The sequence below is a fragment of the Saimiri boliviensis genome, chromosome X, assembly GCF_048565385.1.
Source record: "Saimiri boliviensis isolate mSaiBol1 chromosome X, mSaiBol1.pri, whole genome shotgun sequence".
NCBI lineage: Eukaryota > Metazoa > Chordata > Mammalia > Primates > Cebidae > Saimiri > Saimiri boliviensis.
The window spans coordinates 126279570-126298875 of record NC_133470.1 but is presented as its reverse complement, the minus strand read 5'-3'; the positions used below and the strand labels follow the sequence as shown (position 1 = coordinate 126298875).

Sequence of the window (19306 nt, the reverse complement as noted above, 5' to 3'; positions counted from 1 at the left end):
GGCGTGGTGGCTACTGTAGTCTCAGCTACTCAGGAGGCTGAGGCAGGAGAATCGCTTGAACCCAGGAGGTAGAGGTTGCAGTGAGCTGAGATCACACCACTGCACTCCAGCCTGAGTGACAGAGTGAGTAAAAAAAAGAAAAAAAAATGGAAAGATTTAAAGGCTGTAGGGTATATCTAGAAATTCTTGAATGTGATAGGAAAAAAAGTTGATGGAAAATAGTACAAGGAATCATACTACTTAATATGGAGAAACAAAGATTAAGAAGACAGGGACCTCAGTAAGAACCACTCTTTGTGACAAAGAAAGAATATTATGGGCTGGGTCTCTCTAAGAATGGGAAATTAGTACTAATATTTAGATAAGAGGAAAAGAAGGACCTTTGTATTGTGTGTGTGCTGGGGTCTCACTGGAGTGCAGTGGCATGATCTTAGCTCACTGCAACCCCTGCCTTCTGGGCTCAATCTGTCTTCCCCCCTCAGCTTCCTGAGTAGTCAGGACTCTAGGCATGTACCACAAAGCCTAACTAGTTTTTGTTTGTTTGTTTGTTTTGCATTTTTCGTAGAGATGGGTTTTTACCATGTTCCCCAGGATGGCTTCAAACTCATGGGCTCAAGCAGCCCACCCACCTCAGCCTCCTGAAGTTCTGGGATTGTAGGTGTGAACCGCAAGAAAGACCTTTTGCCCATAAAATTTATGATTATAGGATTCATCCCCTGGGATCTGAAAGGAGATATGCAATAAAGTGTTAAATTCATACAGGGATTTAAAATGAGATTAAATCATCTTAATATTTCCTCCACACCCTTTGGTAATTATTTTGAAATTAATTGTTTTGAAATTATTGACCATGTCCTTGCCATGGGGATAGGGGGCTGTGACATGCTCAAGACTGGGTGGGTCTTGATTTTCTGTGTTCATGCAATGTTGTTAATAGGGAGTGAGTAGTACACTAAGTGGTCAATTCTGTCTTTGTATATCCTTCCCTTCAGGTTATGTGCTAACCTTCTCCCAGAAGGCTCAGAAACTGTTTGCAAGTATCTTGCTTCTGTTCTTATTTGCAACCCACACCTCACTGAACTGGACCTGAGTGAAAATCCCTTGGGAGACGTAGGGGTGAAGTATCTTTGTGTGAGTCTTAGACATTCCAACTGCAAAGTGGAGAAACTAGAGTAAGTTTCCTCGAACTTATCTGGTGTCATCTAATGACTATTGAACTTGTTGCGTGCCTGCTATGTGCTTGGTGCTTGCCAAAAGTTATCTCACTTGAATTCCTCCTTATAGTAACCATATAAGGTGGATTTTTAAAATCCTCATTGTACAGATGAAGAAACTGGGGTTCAGGGAGCAAAATGACTGTTCCACAGTCACACTACTAATAAGTCAGGATGTGACTCCAAAATCTGTCTCCAAATCTCATGGTCTTTCTAGTACACCACAGCTGTGTATGTTTACAGGAGTGATATTAGTTAAATGTTAACGATATAAAGGTTACTTACTATGTACCGAACACTGGGCTAGATATGGGCAGAGTTATCAGAAGTTCTGCAAATGACAAAGCTGTCCTTAAGTCACAGATACATGTCAACTAATACAAAATCATTTGAAATGCTAGATGAGCCCAGGGGAGAGGAGGAGATCACTGTGAGCTAGACATCTCAGTAGGAGGTTCTGAAAGGGAAGTAGGGCAGGGGCTGGAACTTAAAGGATGGTGAGGACTTAGCTAATTGGGCAGATGGACAGAACATTTCCAGGAAGCCAAAATGATGGCAGAGGCTGAGTTTTCTTTTTTTCTTTGCTGGATAGCTTGAGCACATGTCACCTCACAGATGCTAGCTGCGTGGAGCTCTCTTCTTTCTTGCAAGGGAGTCAGACATTAAAAGAACTGTTCATGTTTGCCAATGTCCTGGGGGACACAGGAGTACAGCATCTCTGCAAAGGTCTGCAGCACACAAAGGGTGTAATTGAGAATCTTGGGTAAGTATCTGCTTGTCCTTATCCTTCTCATGGGCCTTGGCATTTGAGGGTCAGTGGGGCACACTGCTGCCATAGATAACAGCCACCTTGTTATCCTCATCCCTCTAGGCTTTCTGAATGTTCCCTGTCTGTAGCTTGTTGCAAACCCTTTGCCCAAGTCCTGAGCTCCAGTCGGAGCCTGACGAGGCTGCTTCTAATTAATAATAAAATTGAAGATATGGGACTGAAATTGCTGTGTGAAGGATTAAAACAGCCTGACTGTCAGTTAAAAGATCTGGCGTAAGTATCATGGACTATAGCCATGGGCAAAGTTTCCCGATGTTTCAGCAACTCCCAAAATTAAACGAGTATTTTTTGGCGTGGTGAATAAATCTCCAAGGAAGCAGTAAAGAAAGAACTGAATAAATTACGGGGAATGAATCATTCTTTCTCCACAGTTTCTCCCTGGCCTTGGCCGAAGGGAATATTGTTGCATGACACTGATTTCTTCTGTTTTTTTTTTTTTTTTTTTTTTTTTTTTTTTTTTTTTTTTTTTTTTTTTTTCTGTTGGGCAAACAATTCTTTAAGTGACCCAGTGCAGATGCAATGATGCCAGCCTTCTCTACCTTACTTCCTGGTAGGTTGTGGACCTGTCACCTGACCGGGGCATGTTGTCAGGATTTGTGCAATGTACCCTACACCAACGAACACCGGAGAGACCTTGACCTCAGTGACAATGCCTTAGGGCACGAGGGAATGCAGGTTCTGTGTGAAGGGCTGAAACGCCCCTGTTGTAAACTACAGACTTTGTGGTATGTGCACAGGGACTCTGTCTACTGGGCCTCTTTTTCAGGCTGTATATGAAAGGGAGGGACACTGGGAACTTGGGATACTACCGATTACTTTCTTGAATCTTCGATCACTCACAGGTTAGCGGGATGTCATCTCACAGACGCATGCTGTGGAGCCCTTGCCTCTGTCCTCAACAGAAATGAGAACCTAACATTGCTAGACTTAAGTGGAAATGACCTCAAGGCTTTTGGAGTGCAGGTGCTGTGTGATGCGCTGATTCATCCAATATGTAAACTTCAGACATTCTAGTAAGTCACTGCAGTGAGGAAGTGGGAGGGAAGGGGTCAAGACAGGCATATTGGGTTTGGTCATAGCCCATTGCAGTGAGCAAAGAGAAGAAAAACTGAGGGCAAGCTAAGCCTACTTTACCTTACTAGTAAAGTAAGTGAAATTACCAATAGGCCTGTCCTCTCTGGACATGAGCAGGGAGAGGCAGAGGACAGTCTTCTCTGTTATCAACTTGCTAAAGGAAGTAACATGGTGTAAGAAAAAGAGCATAAGATTTAGGGTTTGCTAGGTTTGGCTTAAATCCTAGGTCTAGCATTTACTAGCTATATGACCATGCTTACTTAATGTCAGTATCCTGGTCTATAAAACTGTGACAGTGCTATTACCTGACTACCTGGGGTTAACATGGTGACTGAATTGAGACTGCAATTATGAATGTACCTAGAACAACTCCTTGGCACATAGGAGGTACTCTGTAAATGTTACCCTCTTTCTGTTTCCAATTCTAACTGCTAGAGGATTTGATGTATACATTTTGAGAGTCTTCCAACACTCAAGGGATGAAGCTATAATGGCACAATTACAGAGGGTGGAGGTCTTGGCCCTCTCTGGTCAGTATCTGTCTGTCAGCTCAGCAGGCTGGCGTGATACACAAAGTAATTCTTAATTAAAATACAACAGTGCTCTGTTGGCAGCTGACCGGTGACCAAATGGCCATTAGTTTCTGGCATTCGGAACTGGAACACATAATGGAAAGTAAAGGCCGAGTGCAAAAATTCCACGTTCCAAAGCCAATTTGATGGATAAATGAGAACAGCATAAAAGTCTGATTATGAGTCTGGCTAAAACAGAAGCTGGTTCTCCACTAGCCAAGTGAAGTCTGTTAGTTTTAAAGGCCCAAGAGTGTGGTGATTACTGCCTAAGCAAAGGGAATTATTTACAACATGATAAACCTCAGGGCTTAGGAATCTCTGTGGTGTCTTTCTCAGAAAGAAGTGGATGCAATCTTTATTATCAATAGGTTGAAATAAGCTCGATAATCAACCTTAATGTTTCTTTAAATGTAGAGTAATTTAATGTGGTAGCATTCCACAGTGTAGATGCTACAATAAAGGTCCTAAGTAGCAGCAAGGAGAAAACATTTGGTCGGTGACGGCATGCCATTATTTTTTTATTGTAGGTTGTTGTGCCATTTTCTATTTTTTCTCACACTTCGTCTTTTATCCAATAGACTTCCACTGTGTTTTCAGTCCAACCTTCAAATCCTTCTAAGTTGTCAATCCAGTTGATAGCAGTGTGCAATAATAGCTCTGAGTACAAAATAAAGGACACACACATACAAAAGTAGACAAAATTTGCTGACCCCAAACAAATTTTAAATGTTAGAATGTGTATCAGACAAAACTGAAGTCAATATAAACATATGTTTACCCAAGTAAGGTGAGTAGAAGATATGGATCATTTAGTGTGGTGAGCTGGACATGAATAAATCAAGAAGAGCCTCCTAGAAGGGGTAGTCAGATTTGGTTGGAGCAAGGTAATTTTCTATCTTTTATTTATTTATTTATTTATTTATTTAAAGACTAGTCAAGTGCAGTAGTGAGGAGGGAAAGAGTAGAACAAGGAGTTGGATCTGTAACTAACTGTGAACAGTCAGTTGAGATACCTCACTACCGGAGGAAGATTATTTTCTAAGAGCTGCTTGAGTGCAGAGTCTGAATCCTATTCCTCATTGTATTTTCCCCTGTAAACTTCCTGGTGCAGTGCTTTGCATATAGTAAGTACATAAGTACATGTAGGAGATGAGTTGGTAATTTAGAGCAACTGGGAGCAAGGCAAGGAGACAGTTAATGATATGCTTAAAAAAAACAAAACAAACAAAACGAACAAACAAAAAAAAAAACCAGGTGTTTTGGCCAGGCAGGGTGGCTCATGTCTGTAATCCCAGCACCTTGGGAGGCCAAGGCAGGTGGATCACCTGAGGCCAGGAGTTTGAGACCAGCCTGGCCAACATGGCAAGACCCCGCCTCTACTAAAAATACAAAAATATTAGCGGGGTGTAGTGGCCTGTTCCTGTAATCCCAGCTACTCAGGAGGCTGAGGCAGGAGAATCACTTGAACCCGGGAGGCGAAGGTTGCAGTGAGCCAAATTCTTGCCATTGTACTCCAGCCTGGGCAACAAAGTGCGAATCCGTCCCCCACCCCCTAAAAAAAATACCAGTGTTTTGACATTCAGCAGGTCAAGTGAAGAGGTAGCCACGGAGGGAAAAAAGCTAATTTTTATTCATTCCACAATTGCTTGCTGAATACCTCTTATGTACCAGACAAATGTGCCAGGTGCTGGGGAGTCAAGAACAAATAAGATTAAGAGACATGACCTGTGCTCTTCAGGGGCCAGTGGGCCTAGTAGTAGAGACAGGCACATAAACTTATTAATGCAATGACATAGTCATGAGCTATTAAGAGAGCCATGGCAAGATACAGCTAGCCTAGCCCAGGAGGATCAGGGAAAGCTTCTTGGAGGAAGAGCCACCTGAGTTGAGTCTTAGGACGTTAGCTAGGGGCAACAAGGGTAAAAGTAGAAAAGGGTAGTCCAGACTTAGGAGATAGCATGAACACAAGTACCCAGACAGTAAATAGCACGGTTTATGGTACTTGATAGGGATAAAGATGGGGAATCTCTAAAGTTTCGTATTGCTGGAGCATAAAGTGCAAAGCAGAGTGTGTCAATAAATGAGACTGGGGAGTTAATCAGGACCTTGTGTACCATGTGTGATGAGTAAGACCTGTTAGCAGAATTCTCAGTGCAAGTTCAGTCATACATGCTCTAGTAGTAGTACATTTTGAGGCATCTCCTCACCCCAACTTTCTAAAACAGGCCCCATCTTTGGGGCCAGTTCTGCTTCCAAAGGTAGATGGAGAAGCATTCTACTCTTGCTTCTATTTCTCACTGCCACTTGGGTTGATATTGAGAACTGACCCTTCACAGTCCAACAGAAGCTTGGTGACTGGATAGTGATACCCTGGCTGGTCCAGCATCCCTGCCAGCCTTGCCTTCAGTGGCATTACACTTGGGCTTCCAAGTTACAGATATCTTAGTATTCACCCAAATGTGCAGCTGTTGTTCTATGAAGTACCGTATATATCAGGGTGACTAGGTCTAGAGAAGTTCCTTTCATCAGCTGCAGTTACATGTGTGGTGAAGCTTGGCCTTGTCCATAAAGATGTAGGCCCTTGATTTGAGCCAGGGATACCACTTAGGTTTTCTTCTTTCTTCAAGGTAATTTTATTTCGGGGTCTTGGTGCCTTCCTAGGCACTGGACCTTGAATCAAACACTGTTCCTCATCCTGATACATATTCTTAATTCTAAATTTGGAAAGAAGAGGTTGTGGGTAACTGGTCTCTTAACTCCCAGAAAACCTCTGGGCTTCCTAAGCAAATTGACCCACTTTTTCCCAGCAGTGAGCTCTACTTATCAGGAAGCAAGCTTCCTGACAAGTCACTCAAAAAATTCTAAAGTTCTTCTATGGCATTAAATAAGGCCACTTACCCTACGATTACATAATTAACAGGGTTGCTCATTTCATTTTGCTAGATGAAGATTAGCTTCTATCCATTAAAAACTAAAATGATACCTTTCTACATACTTGAAAGAGCTTGTACTTTTTTTTGTAGTCAATGGGTTTTAATTCCGGCTCCACATACTGAGTTTGAAGGGCCTGGAAGGGTGGGAGGCAGATGCTGAGCAAGTTTTCTAGTAGATAGGTGGTTGGATGTAGGAGTGTGGCCTGGGAAGTAATCATCCACAAAGAGGTGATAGCTGGATCTATGACAGTGCATGAGCTCTACTAGGAAATGTGAGAAGAGAAAAACCTCTCAGGAATATCACTGGGAAATAAGCCCTGGATGATACCATTTTCAGAGATTGATATATGGAAAGGAAAACTCATGAAGAGAACCAAGAGAGAATGGTATCCTGAAAAAGCTAAGGGAACAGTGAATTTCAAGAAGTGCTCAACAGTATCAAATGCAGCAGAGAGATCCAGAAGGATGAGCACTGTGAAGTGTCCAGTGGATTTAGCAATTAGCAGGTCATAGACAATCTCGTCAAGGGCTGTTTCAATAGTGTGGTAGGGCTGGAAACCATATTGCAGTGACTTGAAGAGATAGATGATAAGCAAGTGGAGAAAGAGAGCAGAGATTACTTTTGAAAGAAGTTTATGAAAAGGAGAATAGATTTGGGGTTGTAGCTAGAGGAAACTGTGGGACAGGAAAAAGTAGGGATTTTTTTTTTTTTTTCCTTTTTGCCTTGTTTTGAGACAGGCAAATTTGTAGGCCTAGAGGAAGGAACCCATAGAGAGGAAGAAGTTGCAGCTACAGGAGTAAGAACTAATGGACTAATGGAGCAGGGCCTTGGACAAGGCAGGGCAGGACAGGAGTGATATTTCAAGAGAAAGAGTTAAGCATTTTATCTTTTGAGACTCAAGGAAAGGTGCTAAGGCTGGAGGAAGGGGTAGATATCTGAGTGGATGAAGTAAGTAACTCAGTGGTGCCATGGAGCAAGTGTGAACTGGAATCTGATCCATGAGAATAGGAAAGCTACCGCAGACATCTCTTGGCTTGACAAGATAAAAGTCTTAATGCAAGATTTTTTCCCTTTTTCCAGCATTGACACAGATCATTTACATGAAGATACATTTAGAAAGATGGAAGTTTTAAAAATGAGCAAGCCTGTAATCATCTGGTAGTTTTCAAGGAGAGCTCCTGAATTGACTGCATATAGACCCCTCCATCTGACACCGTTTTTAAAAGTTGTGCAGTATTATTTTTCCAAACTGTTAACCTTTGCTGAGGAGGCTAGTGTGATACAAACAGCAGTGATTGCTATTTCTTACATACATCTATCCATTAAGTAGGATGTAAAAGGCAGAAGCAGCTTAAATGTCTTCAGTGTAATAGCTTACATTCATATGTTTATGTTACATTGTTTACTATGCTTTTACAAGAACCCTCAGAAGTGGGAAGATGAGGCTCTGAGAGGTTGTGACTAGCTCCAGGACATAGAGCTCATTAGAGGGAGAGTCAAAACTGCAATTCAGGCAGGTGTCTCTCAATACAGGGAAACAATAGAAAAAACATACATGAATGAGTCCACTTAAAGAGACAAGATACTTGAAATGATTAAAGTAACGAGAGTATACAAACACATGTTACATCTTATGGTGCTGATTTCAAATAAACTTCTAATTCATCAAGGAAGAATGAGCTGGGCTAATTGGGAAGGGCTTCCTGGAAAAAGTGAGACTCGATGTGGGCCTTGAAGAGTGAATATGATTGAGATAGGTGAGAATACAGCGGCCAATGGCTTTACGACTGCAGGGCAACAGGGCTCTGTTTTTGAGCAGCTCACCAAAAGAGACTAGGGAGAATGAAATGTTTGCCCTAAAATTTCTTGAGCTCCCACAGTATCGGTAATCCTAGGATTCTGAGAGTGCTTTCCAGTTCCCAGTCTCATCTCCCTTTCTGAACTTTAAATACTTTCTGAATGTATTTGTATTTGTTCATGGCCTTCTGAGACTGACTCAAGTCTTGATCTCTGACAGCATCTTACATAGCCAAGCGTGGATCCTATACAACCCCGTTTGTCTCTCTGCCTAGCTTTCACAAAACACCACACAAGGCAGTGGAGAAAGAGAGTGTCAGGCAATTAAACAGTGCAAAGTCAGCGAAATAGTGAACATGATGTGGGATCAACAGAAAGTAAGCTGGGCTTATTAAAGTGTAAAGATGTCTCCAGAAGCTATAACTAACTGTGTGACCCTGAATATGTCACTTGGATTCCTGAAACCTCAGTTTCCTTATCTTTGAAATGGGGATAAATTGACATTAACCTTGTAGGGCTGTTTCCCAACATGGTACTTCCCTGCAGTAGGCACCAGTTAGTTGTAGCTCTTTGTGTGTTTACCTGTAGTATACGTCAGCTGTATAATGGAACTCCTAGGTTTTCTTGCAGTGTAATCTATGTGAAATGTGTGTTTGAACTAAATGTATGTGCCGGACACAATGAACCTAGTGAAGGAAGAGACTCACAGTGGGAAGTTATTTCAGAAGGGAGGTTGTAGTATAGCCCAGCTGTTTCATGGCTTTATCCATCATCATTTATTGTTCTGCACTGCCCTGGGAGATAGTAACACTCAAGAAGCACACCAGGTCTATCCTGAGAAGAATGGTCAAGATAGTAGTTTGTCTCCAGTTTTCTGATATTTTCTTTCCTTTTAGTTACTTAACACGTTTATTGCACATTTGTTACGTGCCAGATTTTGTGATAAGTGTTGACTTTGCAGAAATGAATATGCCTCTTCCTGTGCACTTCCTCTACCATGTTCTCTGACTGCCTTAGTCCCTCTGTCAGTCTGGAAAACATCTGATAAAACTCAGTCTCACTAAGAGCTCAAAGATACAGTGTTAAATGAGAAATTGCACAACTGTGTGTGTGCACAGTCCAATTTGTGTACAAAAAGATACATATGCATGTGTACATGTGTCCAGAAAATCCGTGGAAGAATGTATACAAGGAACTGCTAACAGTGATTACTATGGCAAGAGGAATGTAGCAAGCAGAGGCAGTGGGGAGAAGAGGAAAGAACTTTTCATCAATAGCCTTCTGTCTTACTCGATTTTTTTTTTTTTTTTACCACATGCATGTTTTACTTTTATAATTAATAAACATGACGTTAAAATAAAATTCATACTGAGGAGTACTTTTTCTTTTTTAAAAATTTTTGAAATTGGATGCCAGTTCCGGAATGAGGGGATTGATTTGACACACAATCCTGAGTTCACCACCTGTGAGTTCTACATGGCCTATGCAGACTATCACAATCTCATAGGAATCATGGAGAACATGGTTTCAGTGATAGTGACGCATACTACGGGCTGGTACAAGGTCTTCTACCACCCAGATGGCCCAGAGGGCCAGGCCTATGAAATTGACTTCACCCCACCTTTCCAGAGAATCAGCATGGTAGAAGAGCTTGAGAAAGGCTTGGAGTTGAAGCTACCAGAAACTAACCTCTTTGAAACTGAAGAAACTTGCAAAATTCTTGATGATATCTGGGGGGTAAAACCTGTTGAATGCTCTCCACCTCGGACCACAGCCAGGCTCCTTGACAAGCTTGTAAGGGAGTTACTGGAAATGACTTGCATCAATCCTACGTTCACCTGTGATCAGCCACAGATAATGAGCCCTTTGGCTAAATGGCGCCGCTCTAAAGAGAGTCTGACGGAAAGCTTTGAGCTATATGTCATGAAGAGATATGCAATGCCTACACTGAGCTGAATCATCCCATCCAGCAGCAGCAGCTTTTTGAAGAACAGGCCAAGACCAAGGCTGCAGGTGATGATGAGGCCATGTTCATAGATGGAAACTTCTGTACTGCCTTGGAATACGGGCTGCCCCCACGGCTGGCTGGGGTATGGGCATTGACCGAGTCACCATGTTTCTCAGGGACTCCAGCAACATCAAGGAAGTACTTCTGCTTCCTGCCATGAAACCCGAAGACAAGAAGGAGAATGTAGCAACCATTGATATGCTAGAAAGTACAGCAGTTGGCACTTTGGTCTAGAAAATAATAATTGCAAGTTGTATAACTCAGGCGTCTTTGCATTTCTGCAAAAGATCAAGGTCCACAAGGGAATTCTTGTATGTGGCTTTCCATTTGACTGCCGCAGTTTGGTTCAGCCATCAGAAGAGAGACAAGGAATTAAAAATGTCTTTTTAATCCTTGTTACCAAAAAAACCATTTGTCTCTTCTCAAAAAAAAAAAAAAAAAAAAAAGGAAAGAAAGAAAGAAAATGTGATATATATATGTATATATATATGTATGCCATGGAATACTACTCAGCCATAAAAAGGAACAAATAACAACATTCACAACAACATGGATGGAACTGGAGACCATTATTCTAAGTGAAGTAACTCAGGATTGGAAACCAAACATCACATGTTCTGACTCATAAGTGGGAGCTAAGTTACGAAGACACAGAGGCATAAAAGTGACACAATGGACTGGGCGCAGTGGCTCATGCCTGTAATCCCAGCACTTTGGGAGGCCAAGTTCAGGAGTTTGATTCCAGCCTGACCAACGTGGTGAAACCTCGTCTTTACTAAAAATACAAAAAAAAATTAGCTGGACGTGGAGGTGCGCCCCTGTAATCTCAGCTACTTGGGAGGCTAAGGCAGGAGAATTGTTGAACCTGGGAGGCAGAGGTTGCACTGAGCCAAGATCACACCACTGAACTCTAGCCTGGGTGACAGAGAAAAACTCTGCCTCTAAAAAAAAAAGAAAAAGAAAAAAGAATGATACAATGGACTCTGGGGACTCACAAGAAAGTGTGGAAGGGGGATGAGAAATACGAGACGACACATTGGGTACAGTGTATGCTACTTGGGTGATGAGTGCACCAGCATTGCAGAAATCACCACTAAATAACTTATCCACGTAATCAAACACCACCTGTTCTCCAAAAATCTATTTAAATAAAAAATAAAAAGTAAAAAAAAAAAATTGAATCAAAAAAATGTATTTTGTATCAATTTGCTAAGCACCTTGCAAGGAGTCGAGGATACAATAGTGAACAAAACAGACGTTATTAAGGTAACTGTATGACTATAGTAATCAAGACAGTATGGTGTTCGGGGTCGGATAGACACATATATCATTGAAATAAAATAGAAAACTTAGAAATAGGCCTGCATAAATACGTCCACTTTTTTGCACAAGCAATTCAATGGAGGAAGGGTAGACTTTTCACCAATTGGTATTGGAGAAATTGGACATTCATGGGCCAAAACAAAAGAAAAGGCCCCAGCCTAAGCCTCATACAAAAACTAACTCAAAATGAGTCATGAACATAAATGTGAAATAAAAACTGTAAAACTTTAGGACAGAGGAGCAGAACATAGGAGAAGACCTCTAGGATCTAGGCCTAGGAGAAGTTATTTGGTTTGACACCAAAATAACAGTGTATAAAAGGAAAAAAAAATAGAGGAAACTGTTCTATATCTTGACTGTATTAATGTCAATATTCTGAGTATGATATGATACTATAGTTTTGTAAGATGTTACCATTAGGAAAAACTAGGTGGGGTACACCTGAGATTATTCTGTATTATTTCTTATAACTGAATATCAATCTACAGTTATTTCAAAATAATAAATTCAATTTTTAAAAGCTAAGGGAGGTGAACATTTCAAGAAGGAGGAAATGATTAACTGGTTCAAAGGCTGCCAAGAAGTCAAGTAAGTTGAGAAACGAAAAAATGTTTGACAATATGGAGGTTATTGTGACATGAACAAGAGCTTTTTTTTTTTTTTTTTTTTTTTTTGCTGTAGTAAAGGAGCTGGAAAGCAGAGAGAAGTAGACCGAGCTTGCGCCTTCTCTTGCCATGTGACGTACCTGCCCCTCCTGTGCCTTCAACCATGAGTAAAAGCTTCCTGAGGTCCTGACCAGAAGTACATGCTGGTGGCATGCTACCTGTACAGCCCGTAGAACCATTATTTTATATGTAATATATTATGTATATATTTGAGACAGAGTGTTGCTCTGTTGCCTAGGCTGGAGTGCTATCATGAGATCTCAGCTCATTGCCACTTCTCCCTCTTGGGTTTAAGTGATTCTCCTGCCTCAGCCTCCCGAGTAGCTGGGATTATAGGAGTCCACCAGCACGCCCAACTAACTTTCTACTTTTAGTAGAGACAGGATTTCACCATGTTGGCCAGGCTAGTTTTGAACCCTTGACTTCAAGTGATCTGCCCGCCTTGGCCTCCCAAAGTGCTGGGATACAGAGGTGAGCCACTTCACCTGGCTAGAACCATTATTTTAATGGTAATGTAAGTTCCATTAATAAAGTTGATTCCAACATTCATGGTGTTTAAACCTGAACTTTTAAGTTAAGATGGTGGATAAGAGGCTTTTAGTGTGCCTCAGTCACTTGGAAATAGCAAAATAGTGTGTAAAGATAAACTCTGTGAGCTTTAATTCAAGAAGGAAAATGGGAATCCCCTGGAATCAGGAGGGACACCCCAGATCCCAGGGAGAAGGACATGGGCAAATAGCCCCCATGATGTTGTCCAGCTGATAAGAGCCTGGGACAAGGGATCTGCTACAGCTGCAATTTCTCTTTGGTGATGAGACTTGCTGCCAGGGCTGCCTTCACATCCTGGAACTGGTGTGCATGTACCATTGCTGAGTTCCCTCACCTGCTCCCCTGAGATGGTGGGGCAGTGGAGCCCTCTGTGCTCCACCCCAAAGCAGAAACTCCAGGCATTTAGAGCACCTTCTCACATGGACTGGCAGCCTCCATTGCCCCATAGCTCTTGGGTATAGGTTGTGGTACAATGGGGCCCTCTCTGCTCCATGTCCAGGTAGAGTTCCATATACTCTACTCAAAGCTTCTGCTTGCTCAAATTAACAGCCTGAGTCCCTTCACCCTTCCTGTGCAGAGATCCAGGTGCAGAGGGCCCTCTCTGCTTCATGCCCAGGCAGATCTCCAGGCATGCAGAGCACCTGCTTGCCTGGTTCAGCAGCCTGACACCCCACTCCTCCTATGCAGAGATCATGGTGCAGGGGGGCCCCTCTCCACTTCACACCCAGGAAGATCACCAGGTATTAGGAGCACCCATTTCCTGTGGTCAACAGTCTGAGTTGCTCACCCTTGCTGTCCAGAGATTGTACTCCACACCAAGGCATATATCTCCAGGAATCTGGAGCACCCACTCTCTTGGATTAGGAGTTTAAGCCATCTCCTCTCCTTGTGCAGAGAACTTGTGACGTAGGCGGTTTCCCAGCTCCGTGCTAAGGCACACCTCTGGGCATTTGGTAACTGCTGATTGGATTCTCCCTTGGTGCTGGAGCTTGTGCCTGCCATCAGGGGGACCTGCAGGTGGGCCTGCTTGGCCTGGCTCTGGCCTTCTTGCCCCCTGCCAATCCGGGGCTGAACAGGAAGCTCAGATAACTGTATACTCCATGAATCAGCCCATTGCCTGAAGCAATATACAGCTTCTCCCAGTAACAAAGATGAAGTATATACCCAGCCGCATTGACTGCCGCTGGCTCTTACCTATAAGCGCCATCTACTGGCTTGCAGGTCAAACTACACAACCCAATATAAAACGTGCTTACAGAAGTGCACAGCGCTGTAAGACCAAAGCCAAAGACCCTACCCACCGGTCACACACCCTAGAAAAAGGAAGAAAGGGAAAGAGAAAGAAAAAAATACATATAATAATATATTAAGGAAATAGACAAAAAATCCTACCTGTAAAAAAATAATTACAAAAATTAGAAAGTGTTAGTGTCTCCAGAAGAGAAGAAACCATTGCAAGAATTCTGACACCATGAAAAACCTGAATGTAGCGAAACTACCAAAGAATCACACTAGCACTCCAGCAATGGTTGCTAATCAAAATGGAAACCCAGAAATAATAAAGAATTCAAAGCATGGATCGCAAGAAAGCTCAGTGAGATCCAAGATGAGACTGAAAATCAACACAAAGAAAATTCTAAAGCAATTCAGAAAATAGAAGATATAAACATCTTTAAAATAAATCAATCAAAGCTTCTGGAATAGCAAAACTCACTTAAGGAATTTCTAAATGCAATAGAAAGTTTTGTCAATAAATTAGACCAAGCAGAAGAAATAATCTCAGACCTTGAAGATCAGTCTTTTCAGCTAACCCAGTCAGACAAAAATAATGAAAAAAGAATTTAAAAATAAAGTCTTATTAGAAATATAGGATTATTTAAAGTGGCCAAAACTATGAATTGTTGGCTTTTTTGAGAGAGATGGAGAAAAAAGTAAACAACCTGGAAAATATATCTGAGAGAATGAGTCAAGAAAAATTCTTAAATCTTGTTAGAGAAGTAGACATCCAGATATAAGAAATTCAGAGAACACCTGTGAGATACTCTACAAAATGATCATCACCAAGGCATATAGTCACCAGACTTTTCAAGGTCAACACTAAAGAAAAAATAATCTTAAAGGCAGCTAGAGAAAAGGGTCAGCTCATATACAAAGGGAACCCCATAAAGCAAATGGTGGACTTCTCAGTAGAAACCTTATAAGGCAGGAGAGATTGAGGGCTTATTTTAGCCTTCTTAAAGTAAAGAAATTCAACCAAGAATTTCATATCCTGCCACGCTAAGCTTCACAAGCAAAGGAGAAATAAAATCTTTCCAGTCCAGTAAGTACTAAGGCAATTTGCTACCACTAGAACCGCCATACAAAGGATCCTTAAGTAAGTTCTAAACGTGGAAATGAAATAATGATACCTGCTACCAAAAAACACAGTTAAGTACGTAGCCCACAGACCCTATAAAGCAACCATGCAATAAAAACTGCAAAGAAACCAGCTAACGACTTCACACTGGGATTAAAACCTCACATATTAATGTTGACCTTGAATGTAAATGGTTTAAATGCCCCCATTTAAAAGGCACAGAAAGGCAAGTCGGATTTTTAAAAAGATCCATCCATGTTCTCTCTTCAAGACATTCATTTCACACTTACTGATGCTCATAGGCTCAAAGTAAAGGGTTGGAGAAAGATCTATCACACAAAAGGAAAATAAGCAAGACTAGGGGTCACTATTCTCACATCATATAAAAGAGACTTTAGGCCGAGCATGGTGGCTCACACCTGTAATCTCAGCACTTGGAGAAGCCAAGTCAGGTGGATCATGAGGCCAGGAGATCAAGACCATCCTGGTCAACATGGTGAAACCATGTCTCTACTAAAAAATACAAAAGAATTAGCCGGGTGTGGTGGCATGCTCCTGTAGTCCCAGTTACTCAGGAGGCTGAGGCAGGAGAAATTGCTTGAACCCAGGAAGGAGGTAGAGGTTGCAGTGAGCCGAGGTCACGCCACTGCACTCCAGCCTGGGTGACAGAACAAGACTCTGTCTCAGAAAGAGAGAGAGAGAGAGAGAGAGAGAGAGAGAGAGAGAGAGAGAGAGAGAGAAAGAAAGACTTTAAATCGACAACAGCAAAAAAGGACAAAGAAAGGCATTACATAATGTCAAAGCATTCAATTCAACAAGAAGACTTAATTATCCTAAATATATATGCACACCAATATTGGAAAACCCAGATTCATCAAACAAGTGCTTCTAGATCTACAAAAAACTTAAATAGTCACACAATTATAGTGGATGACTTCAGCACCCCACTGACAGCATTAGACAGGTCATCAAGGCAGAAAACTAACAAAGAAATTCTGGACTTGAGAATTTAAGCCAAAAATGACACTTGACCAGTTGAATCTAATAGATATCTACAGAATACCCCATCGATTAACTGCATAGAATATACATTCTTCTCATCTGCATACTAAACATACTCTAAGAAAGACCACATGCTTGGCCATAAAGCAAATTTCAATAAATTAAAAAAAAAATCAAACCCGTACCAACTATACACTTGGAATACAGTGGAATAAAAACAGAAATCAATACCAAAAAGATCTCTCAAAACTGTACAATCACATGGAAATTAAACAATTTGCTCCTGAATGACTTTCAGGTAAACAATTAAATTAAGGCAGAAATTTTAAAAATTTTGGAAATAAATGAAAACAGAAACACAACATACCAAAATCTCTAGGAGACAGCAAAAGCAGTGTTAAGACGAAAGTTCATAGCATTAATTGCCTACCTCAAAAAGTTAGAATAATCTTAAATTAATGATGCAACATTACACTGAAAGGAATTAGAAAAACAAGAACAAACTAACTCGAAATCTAGCAGAAGAAAATAAATCAAAGAAAAAGTGAGAAAAATTGAGACCAAAATTTCATGAAAAGCATTAAATAACAAATCAAGAGTTTATTTGAAAGGATAAACAGGATTGAAAGAATGCTAGCTACACTGACAAAGAAAAAAGCACAATTATAAATGACAAAGGTGATATTTTAACTGATCCCAGAAATACAAAAGGTCCTCAGAGGTTATTATGAACACCTCTATGCACACAAACTAGAAAATCTAGACGAAATTCCTGAAAACACACAACCTGGAAAAACTAAATCAGGAAGAAGTGGGAACTCTGTTTCATCACCACCAGACCTGCTCTACAAGAACTCCTGAAAGAGGCTCTACACATATAAAGGAACAACCAGTACCAGCCACTCCAAAAACATACCAAATGGTAAAGAGCATCAACACAATCAAGAATCTGCATCAACTAACAAACAAAACAGCCAGGTAGCATCAAAATGACACTATCAAATTCACACATAACAATACTGTCCCTAAATGTCAATGGACTAAATGCCCCAATCAAAAGACACAGACTGGCAAATTGGATAAAAAGCCAAAACCCATCAGTGTGCTGTATCCAGGAAACCCATCTTACATGCAAGGATACACAAAGGCTCAAAATAAAGGGATGGAGGCAGATCTACCAAGCAAATGGAGAGCAAAAAAAAAAGCAGGAGTTGCAATTCTCATCTCTGATAAAATAGCCTTTAAAGCAACAAAGATCAAAAGAGACAAAGAAGGACATTACATAATGGTAAAAGGATCACTGCAACAAGAAGAGCTAACAATCCTAAATATATATGCACCCAATACAGGAGCACCCAGATACATAAGGCAAGTTCTTAATGACGTACAAAGAGACTTAGACTCCCACACAATAATAGTGGGAGACTTTAACACCCCATTGTCAATGTTAGACAGATCAGCCAGACAGAAAATCAAGGGATGTCCAGGACCTGAACTCAGACCTGGAACAAGCAAACCTAATAGACATTTACAGAACTCTCCACCCCAAATCCACAGAATATACATTCTTCTCAGCACCACATCACACCTACTCTAAAATTGACCACATAATTGGCAATAAATCGCTCCTCAGCAAATACAAAAGAACGGAAATCATAACAAACAGTCTCTCAGACCACTGTGCAATTGAGTTAGAACTCAGAATGCAGAAACTAACTCAGAACCGCACAGCTTCATGGAAACTGAACAACTTGCTCTTGAATGTTGACTGGATAAACAATGAAATGAAGGAAGAAATAAAGATGTTCTTTGAAATCAACGAGAACAAAGACACAACATACCAGAATCTCTGGGACACATTTAAAGCAGTCTCTAGAGGAAAATATATAGCAATGAGTGCCCACATGAGAAGCAAGGAGAGATCTAAAATTGACACCCTAGCATCAAAATTGAAAGAGCTAGAGGAGCAAGATCAAAAAAACTCAAAGCCTAGCAGAAGGCAAGAAATAACTAAGATCAGAGGAGAACTGAAGGAGATAGAGACACAAAAAAACCCTTCAAAAAAATCAATAAATCCAGGAGCTGGTTTTTCGAAAAGATCAAAAAAATAGACAGACCACTAGCCAGATTAATAAAAAAGAAAAGAGAGAATAACTCAATTGATGCAATAAAAAATGATAAAGGGGATATCACCACAGATTCCACTGAAATTCAAACAATCATCAGAGATTATTACAAACAACTCTATGCACATAAACTAGTAAACCTGGAAGAAATGGATAAATTCCTGGACAACTGCATCCTCCCAAGCCTAAACCGGGAAGAAGTTGAAATCCTGAATAGACCAATAACAAGGTCTGAAGTTGAGGCAGCAATTAAGAGACTACCACCCAAAGAAAAGCCCAGGTCCAGATGGGTTCACAGCCGAATTCTACCAGACATACAAAGAGGAGCTGGTACCATTCCTTCTGAAACTATTCCAAATAATCCAAAAAGAGGGAATCCTTCCCAAATCATTTTATGAGACAAACATCATCCTGATACCAAAACCCGGCAGAGAGTCAACAAGAAAAGAAAACTTGAGGCCAATATCCATGATGAACATAGATGCAAAAATCTTCAATAAAATAATGGCAAGCTGATTGCAACAGCATATCAAAAAGCTTATCCACCATGATCAAGTAGGATTCATCCCAGGGATGCAAGGCTGGTTCAACATACGCAAGTCTATAAATGTAATTCACCATATAAACAGAACCAAAGACAAAAACCACATGATTGTCTCAATTGATGCGGAGAAGGCCTTTGACAAAATTCAACAACTCTTTATGGTAAAAACCTTCAATAAACTAGGTATTGATGGAATGTATCTCAAAATAATAAAAGCTCTTTACGACAAACCAATAGCCAATAGCATACTGAATGGGCAAAAACTGGAAGCATTCCCTTTGAAATCTGGCACTACACAAGGATGCCCTTTCTC

General features: G+C 40.9%; 1 protein-coding gene and 1 pseudogene across 1 annotated transcript in view; both read left to right on the top strand.

Annotated features, from left to right (window-relative positions):
• LOC101052170 (ribonuclease inhibitor) overlaps positions 1-17327 on the top strand; it is a 28556-nt gene extending 11229 nt beyond the window's left edge. The window contains exons 4-9 of the mRNA XM_074392091.1: positions 993-1172; positions 1807-1977; positions 2086-2256; positions 2598-2768; positions 2886-3056; positions 12433-17327. Coding sequence (XP_074248192.1) covers positions 1892-1977; positions 2086-2256; positions 2598-2768; positions 2886-3056; positions 12433-12523 — 690 coding nt within the window. The 5' untranslated portion in view covers positions 993-1172; positions 1807-1891 and the 3' untranslated portion in view covers positions 12524-17327. The remainder of the gene's footprint in view (positions 1-992; positions 1173-1806; positions 1978-2085; positions 2257-2597; positions 2769-2885; positions 3057-12432) is intronic.
• LOC141582837 (lysine--tRNA ligase pseudogene) lies at positions 7781-12424 on the top strand (annotated as a pseudogene).
• Positions 17328-19306: the final 1979 nt, after the last annotated feature.